General features: G+C 42.6%; 1 protein-coding gene across 2 annotated transcripts in view; it reads right to left on the bottom strand.

Moving 5' to 3' along the window:
- ITGA3 (integrin subunit alpha 3) overlaps positions 1-14,943 on the bottom strand; it is a 180,530-nt gene that overhangs the window by 67,744 nt on the left and 97,843 nt on the right. For both annotated transcript variants that reach the window (XM_068263981.1, XM_068263982.1), the window contains exons 6-8: positions 7,834-8,038; positions 4,648-4,841; positions 2,742-2,830 (exon numbers count right to left, since the gene is read on the bottom strand). In XM_068263981.1, the coding sequence (XP_068120082.1) occupies positions 2,742-2,830; positions 4,648-4,841; positions 7,834-8,038 (488 nt within the window). The remainder of the gene's footprint in view (positions 1-2,741; positions 2,831-4,647; positions 4,842-7,833; positions 8,039-14,943) is intronic.

The following is a 14,943-nucleotide window of genomic DNA, read 5'->3' as shown; positions in this document are numbered from 1 at the left end:
AGGTAATGCAGTAACAATGTGGTAATCCAGCGTGTCAGGAAATGTAGGTGACTACACTCAAGTTGGTTAAAGAGACACTGAAGCGAAAAAAAATATACGATATAATGAATTGGTTGTGTACTATGAATAATTACTAGAAGATTAGCAGCAAAGAAAATATTCTCATATTTTTATTTTCAGGTATACAGTGTTTTTTCTAACATTGCATCATTCTATAATATGTGCAGATTACACAACACTCAGCATTCAAAATGATTCTTTCAGAGCAGTCTGTGAACTAATGACCTCTCCTCTGGCTGTGAACAATTTTCTTTTTCTCTAACAGTTGAGATAATAAAAGTCAGAAGACAGCCCTATCCATGACTTTGAAAGTCGTAAAGCTTAATGGCTTTTTTGCATAGAGATAACAACTGGAGTTTCTTAACTCTTCCTGTACTGGAAACAATTACACTGATGTATCTGATCTTAATGTTTTATTTCTTATCTGTACTACACATACAAATCATAATATCATCATTTTTTTTTCGCTTCAGTGTCTCTTTAACACCTATGATGATCTTAAAGTGAACCTCCAGACTAAAAATCGACTCAGCAGCACTGAAAAGGCTCGGTGTTTCTTTAACAGTTTCACAGCATCAGAACTTTGTTTCTCTTATACAAGCCTCATTTTTAGCTGCACAGAAGAAAACTGCCCGGGCTTTTTTCCCTTGATGCTGTGCAAAGCATGATGGGATTTCTGATGTTGTTGTTCTCGTTCTGCTGTTTTGGTGCAATATTTTTTTTTTTACATTTTGAATTATACTGGTTGAACTCGATGGACGTATGTCTTTTTTTCAACCAAAATAACTATGTAATTTGACATTTGAAGCCTAGTGTGTGCAGCTGGGAGGGGTTATCAGGACACAGGACAGTTGGAACTGTGTCTCCTGCTCCTTGTCACCTCCTTTCAACCAAAAAGATGGCTGCCCCCATGAATCACAAACATTTGCCTGTTCATTTGCCGGGCGGATCGCTCAAACTCACTCTTATCAAGCGAACGACAGTCTGTACACACGCCCGATTTAGCGGGCGAACGACGGAACGACGGGACGTTCAAACGACCCGTCGTTCGTGGAAATCCGACGTGTGTATGGGCCTTAAGAGATTATATTACCTATCTATTCTAATTAACATAACTAATGTAACTTAATGACAGTATGTTTGTTTAGGCTGAAGTTCCCCTTTAAAGAGGAACTTCAGCCTAAACAAACATACTGTCATTAATTTACATTAGGTATGTTAATTAAAATAGATAGGTAATATAATCTCTTACCCACGCTGTCTTAAAAGAACAGGCAAATGTTTGTGATTTCATGGCGGCACCCATCTTTTTCATGAGGGCAGCCATCTTTTTGGTTGAAAGGAGGTGACAGGGAGCATGAGACACAGTTCCACCTGTCCTGTGTCCTGATCACCCCTCCCAGCCGTGTGCGCTAGGAATCGAGAAAAACAACATAAGAAACCCCACCATGCTCTGCACAGCATCAGTGGAAAAATGCCCGGGCAGATTTCTTTGATGGGTGGAGCTTAGCTTCTGTGCAGCTAAAAATGAGGCTTGGATAAGAAAAACAAAGTTGTGATGCTGTGAAACTGTTGAAGAAACACCAAGCCTTTTCAGTGCTGCCGAGTAGATTTTTAGTCTGGAGGTTCACTTTAAGGAATAGATCCGGTTAATGGGTGCACTCCAATTTCAAGGTTAACAGACATGAGCACAAATTAAAGGTTGCCAATGGCCGTACATCAGGCGACTGACACTGACCATTAGGAGGGACAGCGTCAGGGCCGCCTCGGTGTCACAAGGCCGATTCCAGATCAATTTCAGAATGAAATTGGTCAGGAATTGTCCTGTGGTGTATGGAAAGGAAACATATCTACCTCCAATCAAATTTGATCAGAGAGAGATTTGTCTCGTGGTCAGTTTGCCAATACATCGTCAGGATATAGGATATAAAAAAAAAAGGATAGGATATAAAAAAAAGAGGTAACAGCCAGGCTGGCCAGGGAATGGGGACAGCCAGTAGACTGCCGTTTTGGTGGTCGCACCAGCCTTTGCGTTGGGATTTGCTAGTTTGGTAAGGGGAGGATATTAGGGTGTTAAAACATTTGTACCGATACGCTCCTAAGATATAAAACTGGCCCTGGAGTGGGCTATCTATAGTTAGAGATAAAGACAGGTTGACCAGTCGAATCTGGTCAACCTGTTCATAGTTCAAACTTGTGTTTTTGTAACGCATATTGTGTGAAATCATTTTGTGGAGTAAAACATACATTTTCAAGGTGCATAATAGTGTGTATTGCATATAAATAATGTTAGCATTACCGACTGGTTGGATCAGATACTGCTTGACTGGACAGAACACAAGCCTATGTTCTTTCCAAACTCCCCCCTATCCCATCAGACATCCACAAGATGTATTCAGGAAGGAGCCGGAAGAAGCACCAGCCAGTCATTTGCAGTGAACACAAGGCTGACCCCGCCTACAGAAGGGAGCAGAGGGAGGAGATGGGTGAGGTGAAGTGACGTCTCAATGCAGAGGAAAAGATTCCCTCTCTGCTGGCAGTTCTGTATTATGTGCTGAGATCTCTGGGTCATCTTATTGGCTGAGTCATGGCATAGTTCCCTAGTCGCCTGTACTAACAATGACGAATCCTAGAGGGGGTATACAGGGATTTAAACAGAGAGGTTAATCTGGTGTTTTTACCTGGCTTGGCTTAGACTGCAGGCCATTGGACTTGCTGTGGTAGATGTACAGTTTGCCCATTTCTTCGAAGGGGGCGCCCACTGCCAGATCTGCCATTAAGAAAACAGTGATTAGATGTCACTTTGTCCTTCTACTGGATAAGATCTAATATTTACACAACACATAAACCTGGCCAACTCCCAGCAGATGAGGGACTTGTTTGTTTATTTCATCCGGTAGTTACAAGGAAACAACAGACCTGCAAGTTAAACTTTAGTCTCCTACCACTCTGTGGACTTTGTACCGTTGATTCCTCCGGCATTATCTATCATGTTTCCATACATCCAGCTTGCTTTCCCTGTCTTCATACACATAAAGCAGATGGGCGTGTCAAGGTTTGCTGCCAACCACTGGATTAGTGTAGGTGTTGAGTCAAGCTGGCCATATAGCTGAAGATTTGGCGACCGATCGACCATCCAATTCAATAATCCTTATCGAATCGGGTGCAAATCGGTGCCGCCACAAGCATGCCTGATCAACGATTCTACCAATTTCAACTTGAAATGAGTCGAATATATTGTTCGGACATGCTGGGAAGTCTAGGGCTAACGTGGTCGATTGGGTGTACGGCGGTAACTGTGTGCGTTATCAGGATGAGTAACGAATGCGACAGTACCCCCCGGCACTGCCCCCCGAATGTAAATGTGCCATCCTGCCCGTTCATTTATTCTTTTTCCTGCTCGCTGTCACCCTCTGCGGTGCCCATCCATCTTCCGCATGTCACTCGCTGCCGGCGTATAGCACGTGGTGCGTGTTGTGTGTGTGATGTCACATGTCACGCACCGACCACGAGAGCTATATGCCAGTAGTCACGTGGGTGCGGCAATGCGGAAGCAGAAGATGAATGGGCACCACGCTGGGCGACAGCGGGCAGGTAAAGTACAAATGCCCAGGTAGGGGAGAATATATATATATGGGGGGGGGGAGGCAGCGTCATGAGACCAATTCCAGAGAGAGCTTATGCTAAAATGATTAGATTCGTTCAGAGAAAGATCTTTCTGTTGGTCAAATATGCCCATACAACGCTAGATGTCTGGGCACCTCTTAAAGGATACCCGAGGTGACATGTGACATGATGAGATATACATGGGTATGTACAGTGCCTAGCACACAAATAACTATGCTGTGTTCCTTTTTTTCCTTTCTATACCTGAAAGTGTTAAATATCAGGTATGTAAGTGGCTGACTCAGTCCTGACTCAGACAGGAAGCTACTACATTGTGACCTTCACTGATAAGAAATTCTTCTTTTTATCTCTTTCCTGCTCTCAGAAGCCATTTTCTGCTAGGAAAGTGCTTTATATTTGGAATTTCTTATCAGTGAGGGTCACACAGTAGTCACTTCCTGTCTGAGTCAGGACTGAGTCAGCCACTTACATACCTGATATTTAACTCTTTCAGGCAGAGAAAGAAAGAAACACAGCCTAGTTATTTGTGTGCTAGGCACTGTACATACACATGTCTATCTCATTATGTCACATGTCACTTCGGGTATCCTTTAAGAGTAACATGCACTCCTGCTTTGTGCAGCTAATTACTTATGCATCAAAGTGGGAGTTTCTGGGCATTTTTAAATCCAAAGTACTGTTGCCGTGGTTGCAAAAGGAGGACATTTCGAGCTTATTGACCGTTTTGGAAACTCTTAGTTGGCTGTAAACTGAAATGAAAGATCATTTTTAACAACATTGAAATACTGAAATACTTGGGTAGCGCTGATGTATATTTATGGCATGGGAATTTCCTGTGTAACTAGACTTGTGAAGAGTTGCTATTACTCTCCATTGGCCAATTAACAAGCCCCTCCTCCTAGTACCTTATTGTAGCTGTAACAGCTCTTGCTGCCCTTTTTACTATTAATATGAGTTTACCTGTGAATCCATCCTGGTTAATGTCTCCAATGTTTGCCACAGCAAAACCAAAGGCAGATCCCGTTGGGCCATACAGCACTAGAGAGGGCTTATCGGTGAAACTGCCAACCTCATTGGTGTAAACATAGACAGCTCCGCCCACATCTTCCTTCCGATCAAAATAATAGGGGGCGCCAACCACTATCTCCTGCCAGCTGTGGAGAAAGAGGATAGAACAAGTCAGTATTATGGTAGAGAGATGCACTAAGCAGATAATGAAATTGTGTGTCAGATGCAGCCTTAGGGTGTTGTAGTTCTATGAATTAGTGTATTAGGCATTTGCCAAATAATGTAAGATTCATTACAATACATTTTATTCATATAGAACCTGCTATAAAGCCATGATCCTCTTTCTCATGCTCGCTTCTCCTGGAGCACTGAGGCATTCATGGGCTAGTGTACATGGACCTGTTAAAGCGGATCCGAGATGAAAAACTAACTATAACAAGTAACTTGTCTATACATCTTATCTAAAATGTAGATAGTATACACAGCAAATCTAGCTGCAAACAGCTTCAACAGTTTATGATTAATTCTTCCCGTGATACAATGAGGGCAGCCATGTTCTGTTTGTCACATTGTCACAGGCTGAGGGCTGGAGATGCTATCAGCTTGCCTGTGTGTAAATTCAGTCCCCTCTCCTCCTCCCTCTGCCTCTGAAATCAATGGCTAGTAACCTCCTCCTGCCCAGACTGAGCTCCCATAAGTCCTTGCTACAGTGCCAAGGCACAAAAGGAGCTGTGGGCGAGGCTTGTTTAGTTTATAGGAAATTAGAGTATTAAAACAAAACAAAAAAAGTATTTGGCTTGAGGAATGCCCTATAAACTGTATGAAAGGAACACAATTATGCAATGTGTAAAAGTTTATCTCGGATCCACTTTAAGTACGTTTTCCACAGGTGTATGGGAAAAGTTTAGGCAACAGTGCACAAAGGGCCAGGTACACAGGGCTGTAGAGTTGGAGTCTGCAGCAATTATTGGATAGTTAGAGTCGGAGCCCTTAAAGTGTACCAGAGACCAATTTAAAAAAAGTTTTATACATACCTGGGGCTTCCTCCAGGCCCATACGCACGGATCGCTCCCACGCCGCTGTCCTCCGCTGCCCGTAGCTTCAGTATCAGGTCCCGTTAGTTCTGCTAGTCGTGGCCAGTCTGCGCAAGAGGAAGTGCGCTCTCTACATATCTCTCCGGTGGCCGAGACAATATAGAGGCTGCCATATTTATTTATTTTAAACAATACCAGCTGCCTGGCATCCTGCTGATCCTCTGCCTATAAAACTTTTAGCCATAGGCCCTGAACAAGCATGCAGCAGATCAGGTGTTTCTGACATTATTGTCAGATCTGACAGGATTAGCTGCATGCTTGTTTCTGGTGTAATTCAGACACTACTGCGGCCAAATAGTTCAACAGGGCTGCCAGGCAACTGGTATTATTTAAAAGGAAATAAATATGGCAGCCACTATAAAATATAGCAGCCTCCATATTCTTCTCACTACAGTTGTCCTTTAAAAACTTACTGATTCCTGCTAAATTTAAATTGTGATAAAAAAATATATATGGAAAATACTCTATTTCTTAGACAATAGTCATCTATAATACTGATTTCCAAACTGGCTGTAGTATGTCTTTCCATACCACACCCTCCTGCCCTGCTCTGATTGGCCATGGCGCAGTGTCTGTCCATCAGCACATGCCCCGCCCCCACCCCGCTGTAATTGGCCGGGCACTGAGTGGATGGTGTGCGTGTGGTGGGATGGCACACACTGTTTCCCCACCCATCAGAGCGTGCGCCACCAGCTAGTAATAAAAAACATAAATACACAGTATTAGCAGTGCTTAGTCAACAAAATACGAAAATATAAACCAATCAAAAAACAGGTGCTTATGCTACTGTTCTCCTTGTCCCTCCCACTCTGTTGTGCACCAAGCATAGACCATCCTCCCCTCACCATAGCAACAGTACACCTTGCTAGTCTCCAAGCTAGCAACATGTCTGTCCAGAGCTTGGCAATGCCCAAGGGATCCAGTCTTTTCCCCCGCGGGTAACAGTACTCTTGCATGTCCTTACCAGGCACATTAAGATCAGAGAGGTGGATAAGGCAACATTACTCAGATGAGTTAAAGGACCACTCCGGTGAAAAAAGACAACAGTTAAAATCTGACAGAAAAAAAAGAAAGCTGTTAAAATCTGGCAGAACCGACAGGTTCTGGACTAGTGCATCTCCTCATAGGGGATTCTCTGGGTTTTCTTCTACTTTCAAAAGCATTTCCTGAATTACAGTTTCTAAGTCTAATTGCTAAAATAGTATGCAAGTTAGTAGGGAGGCTGGCTAGTATCTTACGGTTTTGGCAGTTAAAGGATACCCGAAGTGACATGTGACATGAGATAGACATGTGTATGTACAGTGTGTAGCACACAAATAACTAGGCTGTGCTCCTTTTTTTTCTTTCTCTGCCTGAAAGAGTTAAATATTAGGTATGTAAGTGGCTGACTCAGTGCTGACTCAGACAGGAAAAAACTACAGTGTGATCCTCCCTGATAAGAAATTTCCCTTTTTATCTCTTTCTTGCTCTCAGAAGCAATTTTCTGCTAGGAAAGTGTTTCATTGTTGGAATTTCTTATCAGAGAGGGTCACGATGTGGTCACTTCCTGTCTGAGTCAGGACTGAGTCGGCCACTTACATACCTGATATTTAACTCTTTCAGGCAGAGAAAGAAAAAAAGGAACACAGCCTAGTTATTTGTGTGCTATGCACTGTACATACACATGTCTACCTCATGTCACATGTCAGTTCGGGTATCCTTTAAACTGACGTTCAGGAAATGTTTCTGAAAACAAAGGAAACCCAAAGAATCCCCCCATGAGGCGATGGACTAGTCTAAAACCTGTTGCTTCTGTCAGATTTTAACCGCTTCCTTTTTTTCTGTCAGATTTTAACTGCTTTCTTTTTTCGTTGGAGTGGTCATTTAACCTACTGGATCAGAAGCCAGACTTTTAGATTGATTGGCTTTGCCTCGGACTGTTTCGGTTTGAAGTAATCCGCTCATAAATGGTGATAGACCATACCTAGGTAAAGCAGCTGCCTGAACTCATTCACTTCAGTCTGCTAGGCAAATGGCTTGAGCATGTGACCCAGAATACACTTACCCATCATTGTTGAAGTCGGCCAAAGCGATGGCGCTCCCGAAGTAGGATCCCACCTGATCCCCGTTTAGGATTATTCTCTGCTGCAGATTCGGGGAGGCAAAGTCATACAGAAACACGGCACCCTTATGCTGAGAGCGAGGGGCTCCAGAGACGGTAGTTACTGAATCTGTACTGAGGACTCCGGTTCCGAGCTTCACAGAGTATCCTGAGGAAGAGATTACAACGTGTGAGCCGCACCCAACACAAGGCAGTTATTTACAGGAAACCTCCAAGAAATGTCATTGGATGGGCATTCCTTAAAGAGAAACTCCAACCTAGAATTGAACTTTATCCCAATCAGTAGCCGATACCCTCTTTTACATGAGAAATATATTGCTTTTCACAAACAGACCATCAGGGGGCGCTGTATGACTGATTTTGCGCTGAAACCCCTCCCACAAGAAGCTCTGAGTACCGCGGTACTCTGGGCAAACTGCCACAATGTAACAAGGTTCACAGACAGGAATTAGCTGTTTACAGCTGTCTGTAACAGCCAAAACAGCTAGCAGCAGCTACATAACCTGCCCACAGTAAAAATGTCACCATGTAATAAATGTCAGAATGTAAATCGGGGAGAGGAAAGATTTTACAATGGGCAAACACTGACTAAAGAGGAACAAACACTCTTTAAAGAGGAACTCCAGCCTAAACAAACATACTGTCATTCCTAGTAGTTCTGGTGGAGACAGCCCAAAACCTCCCTCTAGTTGGTAGCTGACTGATGAAGCAGGGGCCTGGGTGTGAGGGGTCGATGGCAATCTTCAATGCTCTGGAGCGCAGTGTGGAGTTGTAGAGAAGGTCCAGTACAGCACGGATCCCTGCAGGGGGCAGTCCTTGTACATGTGTACACAAAGCTTTAGGCAGGGAACACACTTGCAGGGCCGTTTTACCTTGCGTTTCCCAGGTCCGTCGGGTTTTGCGTTCGAGTCTAATGTATGCGGTTTTCCGTATGCGTTTTTCCGTGTGCGTTTATGCATTTGCATGCCATATACTGCCATGCAACGTGCGGGAAAAAGCAGAAAACTGTGTGTTTAGAAAATGCGGGTAAAAACGTGAAGGCAAACGCGAACGGACACAGCGCACGCATTTCCCGTGCAAGCCTATTGATTTCAATAGTCTTTACAATCGTGCACGATTTTGCCGTTCACGGCAAAACGCACAAAACAGCATGTAGTGTGTTCACTGCCTTAAACACTCCCTAGCCAACTGGCCGACCCACCTATCTGAGTCTGCAGTTATAGGGTACCTGAAGTCAGGAAAGAGAAAAGTTAGATAATTACCTCAGTAGGTGGGAGCCTCTTGACCGTCCAGAGGAATGGATCCTCCTCCACCTCTCTAAGGCCTCTTGCACACTGCAAGCAATTCAGATTCAGATTCCGCTTTTTAATCAGTTTTTACATCCGATTCAGATTCCGATTTTCAGTTTGCTCCCTGCACACTGCAAATCGGAATCTGAATCGGATGTAAAAACTGATTAAAAAGCGGAATCTGAATCAGAATCGCGTGCAGTGTGCAAGAGGCCTTATACTGTAAAAGGGTCCTAGCACAGCAACAGATGTAAATGTTGAATATTGCTAGTAGCCCTGTACTTGCCTACACAACTTCTGAGTCACTCCTATCTGTATTATTTCCTGAGGAAGCGGGCTAGAGATCCACGAAACGCGTTGCATTTGTTCTGGCGTACAAATTAAATCTTGTTTAAACCATACACAGTGGTTGTGTTTGGTTTTGGGGACGTAAGTCCACCCTTGCCCCCCAACTTTTATCTGTCTTTACCTACGATCAATTTTTGCTCTGCTGGCGCCTCTGTTTCCATTGCAATTGGTGGAGGTGTGGGGACCTTTTAATACAAGAGATCTGTTTTAATTCTTGCCTCCTGACTCACAAATCAGTGATTTGGCCAGTTAGGTAAAGCATCAAATCATTGAAGGAAGAAAATGTGCTTCTTTAAGAAATCCTCATTTGAAGTTCTCCCTGGTGGATGACTTTGACACACACAAGGTCATCTGCTTTCTATCACAGATCTGATTGAATCTGTACTCAGACATACATTGTGGTTTCTGCCCAGGCCATGTGACCAAACACCGCTTTTTACAGTTACAATGTCTCGTATTGTCACTCTGAATAACCAGATTTGTCTGTGTGCTCTTCCTGTCTGTCTGGATTCAGGTTCACGTGCTTGTGAGTTTATTTTGCGATTATTCCTCCATTATTGTGGTTTCTCTGCTCAATTTACTGTGTATGGCGGCGATGTCATCTCAGATACCACATGTGTATTTAAGGGTGACCTTTCGCTTATGCGGTTCTGCCAAACCGCCACTGTTTACATGCATTGTATGAATGCTGCCATCAGTATTTTTGTAGCAGGAACACAAGAGCCGTAGTAGGTTGGGTGATGGTCTTGTGCCCCTGCGGCCCACAGGCTGATCGCACAAAATCCTGGAGCTGGAACCCCACTATATATATATATATATATATATATATATATATATATTTATATTATTTTTTTACTAAAGTCTCCTCCCTCTCCCTTAACCATTTCAGCCCGCGGGGATTTTTCACCTTATGTATCAGAGCAATTTTCACCTCCCATTCATTCTCTAATAACTTTATCCCTACTTGTTATCACAATTAATTGATCTATATCTTGTTTTTTCCACCACTAATTAGGCTTTCTTTGGGTGGTACATTTTGCTAAGAATTATTTTTTTTATAAATGGAATGTTAAGAAAAAAAATGGAAAAAAATCATTTCTTCTCAGTTTTCGGCCACTATAGCTTTAAAATAATACATGCTACCATAATTAAAACCTATGTTTTTTATTTGGCCGTTTGTCTCGGTTATGACACCATTTAAATTTTGTCCTTATCACAATGTATGGTGCCAATATTTTATTTGGAATTAAAGGTGTATTTTTTCAGTTTTGCGTCCATCACTTTTTACAAGCTTATAATTTAAAAAATGTTCGTAGTATACCCCCTTCACATGCATATTTAAAAAGTTCAGACCCTTAGGTAACTGTTTATGGTTTTTTTTCCATTAAAAACTTTATTTAGGTAATTATTTGTTGTTGGGAAATAAACAGTTAATTTGTTATAATGTGTGTCAATTGCCTTCAAAAATGTTTGTAGATGTAGTTTTACTACAGTTTTTTTTACTACTGAGTTTTTTTTCCCCTTTGTGCTTCTCGCTTCCCGGAAGCATGAGGAGGACCGGGAACTTTTTTTTCTGAAAAACTGCAGCCTCTGATAAGAGACCATCAGTTTTTTTTTTTTTGGTTGTGTAGTACGGATAATTACTAGAACATTAGTAGCAAAGAAAATATTCTCATATTTTTATTTTCAGTTATATAGGTTTTTTTTAAAAAAAAAAAACATTCTCTAATATTTGCAGTTTACACACGACTCAGCATTCTAAATGATTTTCCAGAGCTGGCTAGTGAACTTTTGAACTGTTCTCTGCAGGAAAAAAAAACAATATAGTGACAGACACTTGAGATAATAAGCTTCAGAAGACAGAGCTCTCTGCGACTTTGAAAGTGGTGGAGCTCAATGGCTCTTTTGCATGAATAACAACTGGAGTTTCTTAACTCTTCCTGTACTGGAAGCAATATTAGACTTATGTCTCTGCTCCTAATGTTTTATTTCTTAGCTGTACTACACATACAAATCTTATCGTAATAATTTTTTCGCTTTGTGTGTCTCTTTAAATATTTGGCGCAGGTGGAAGCACCCATATCCGCATTCTCTGCACAATATCTGCCCAACAGTCATCTGAGTTGATTCCCCGGATGGAACAGGCAAAATACCCGACATCGGTGGCTCATCGTTGTGTAACACTTCTCACATGATTGCCATCCGATATGCCAAAAACTACAACTTGTCGGACGTTTCAAACAAATTTTGTTGAGAGTGTGTAGGAGGCTTTAGACTAGTTACAATAAAGTGCCATAACAAAAAGGCCTGTAAATACTTTAACCCTTTAAGTACCGGCAGGTTCTGGCCCCTTAAAGGACAACTGTAGAGGTATGTGGAGGCTGCCATATTAATTTCCTTTTAACTGCGTGAGACGCACGCTGGAACACACAAGAGCCCGACCAGGAAGCCGGCCTGGCCAGGTCAGGTGATCCACCGGAGAAGACCGGGAGCCTCCGGAGCGGCGTCGAGGGCACGTCCTGCCTGCCACGGGCTGGAGGAAGCCCCAGGTAAGTGGATTAGTATTTTTATTTTTTTTTAACACCTCCCTGAACCTTCCCTTTAACCATTTCTGCCGCTGGGACGTGAGCCACACATCCGCAGCGGCAGCTGCTTCAGCCGCAGGGATTAGATAGTCACGCCCCTGCAGCTTGGGGGCTGTACGGGCAATCGTGCGGGCAGATGTCGGCGAATGCACAGTTATCGGCAACAGCTGCAGGGGCAATCCATACATGTCTGCCGAGAATGAACACTGTTTAAGTTCAAAAACAGTGTTCATTCTTAAATAGCGCCACCGCGCTTCCTCCCGCTCGCCGATTTCCGCTACTTACCGCCACAGATCGTTCGATTTATAAAGGGAACAAAGTTCGCATCCATTAATCTCCCCTCTAGGTCACCGTGATCGCAGGCATCCATTGATGCCTGCGTCACTTCCCTAGTTGCAATGTAGCAACAAATTACTTCCTATAGTGTAATTATTGTAGCTAATAGGAAGTACTCAGCAGGGACATCTTGTGGCCAAATAGTAAAATTACACCTACTGACTTCAGGGAATACATTTTTTTTTAATATGTAATATTATGGGCTAAAAATTAGTGATGGATGTAAAACTGAAAAAAATGCACCTTTATTTCCCCAAAAAATATTGTCACCATACATTATACTATTTTAACGTTGCAATAACCGGAACAAATGGCCAAATAAAGTGTGGATTTTAATTACAGTAGCATGTATTATTTTAAAACTATAATGGCTGTAAACTGAGAAATAATGATTTTTTTCCATTTTTTTTCTTTTTATTCCAATTATAATGCATTTAGAATAAAATAATTCTTAGCGTAATGTACCACACAAGGAAAGCATAATTGGTGGCTGAAAAAACAAGGTATAGATCATTTTGTTGGGATAAGTAATGATAAAGTTATTGGTGAATGAAAGGGAGGACCGCTGAAATGTGAAAATTCATCTTGTCCATAAGGTGAAAAATACCTGCGGGCTAAAGAGACCCGTGCAGTAACACTCCTCACCACACTTGAACCAAATGGGAGTTGAGTAGAATGACAGCTTGATCACACCCCCACCCAACATCCTGACTACAGGAAATGGTGAAGATGCAGCTCTCTTCCCAGAAGGCCGTGGGTGCCAACCAACATGGAATGCTGAAGTTTAGGAGCTCAGTGGCTGCTGTTTAACACTAAATGAAGGTATTCACAAATGTCAGTTCTGTATTATATTATTGCTAATCAACTGGGAGCGAGAGAAAGCCATTAAATTAAAGGACACCCGATGCGAAAATGAACGAATGAAATAAACAATTTTATCTATCTTCCTTCTCCTAAAAATGACCTTTTAAGATATTCCACAGGTTTTTTTTAGGTTTAAATCTACTTTTTAAGTTTTAACTGTTTTATTGTTTTTGCTCAATGACACATTCATTGAAGTATGCCAGAGCTAAAATCTATGAACTATTGATCCTTCTTTCCTGCTCTCAGAAGCCAGTTTCTGCTTGGAAAGTGTTTACAGTGTGACCCTCACTGATAATAAATTCCAACTATAGTCACTTCCTGTCAGGACTGAGTCAGCCACTTACATACCTGATATTTAACTCTTCCAGACAGAGAAAGAAAAAAAGGAACACAGCCTAGTTATTTGTGTGCTAGGCACTGTACATACACATGTCTATCTCATCATGTCACATGTCACTTCAGGTATCCTTTAATCTTACATTTTTTGGAGGCCCCAGCTGAGCATTTCTGCAGCCCATAGCAGCTGCATGATCTGCTAAGGCTATGGATACACCTTTCTAGGTATGCTTCAAACAGTAACACGTTTATTCATAAGCTCACTGGCCCGTGACAGGAAGCGGGCAAGAAAGCAGGAGAAGGCAAAGGGCTCACAAGGCAAACAGCACTGAGCAAACTAAGTGACTCAGGTGGATTTTCAGAGCATTGAGACTCAGCACACAACAAGTCCCAACCAAATCTCTGGCATTCCACAAGGCTTAGCCTTATCCATCCAAGGAAATGATATAAAATGTAACCACAAGTGCAAGTGAGATTACTTAATATGAGGGTGCGGGTTGTGAGGACGCCCAGGCAGGAGAAAGTGACTGAATAAAGACTTATTGTGACGGGACAAGTGCTGGATAACAGGCAACTCATGACTTAAGTCATACTAAGAAGAGTATTTCACGCCAAGCAGGTAAACTTATAAGCTTGCACACCTAAGGTTTGTGATGCGTGCACCGCAGATATTAGGCTTCATATGGGGCGTCAGCGTCATCTGCATAGGCCCGCCCCGGGTGGTGACGTACTCCCTACTGCACAGGAAGTACATAACTGGGATTCCTGTTGGTCCGTGCACACTTTAGGCTTTGGTTCACTAAACCGTGACACCTCAAATATCACACCTTATCAAAGTTATCACACCTTATGGAAAGATATCACACCTTATCAAAGATATCACACCGTATTAAAGTTAACATGCCTTATCAGAGTAGCATAGCGAGCGTTACGAACCCGCAGGGGCTCAGGGCAGGACGAGTGCCATTGCCAATTAGCAGGCATAAGTTTGTAGTGATCGCTGTGCTACTCTGATAAGGCATGTTAACTTTGATAAGGTATGATATCTTTTCATAAGGTGTGATATTTGATAAGGTGTGATCTTTGATAAGGTGTGATATTTGAGTTATTACGGTTTAGCCCTTACTATGTCACCCATTGACTTGCATGGCTGCGTAATCCGAATGGTTGGCACTGATCATGCATTAATGCGCTGCAAACTTTGCGTCAGCATTGCAGCGATTTGGATACTTCTCCAAGGCGGGAAGACTTTGCACGGCCCTTACGGGGGGGGGGGGGGAAGCGGCATGGAAGAG

The sequence above is a fragment of the Hyperolius riggenbachi genome, chromosome 12 (genome assembly GCF_040937935.1).
Source record: "Hyperolius riggenbachi isolate aHypRig1 chromosome 12, aHypRig1.pri, whole genome shotgun sequence".
NCBI lineage: Eukaryota > Metazoa > Chordata > Amphibia > Anura > Hyperoliidae > Hyperolius > Hyperolius riggenbachi.
This window is presented reverse-complemented; position numbering and strand designations above follow the sequence as displayed.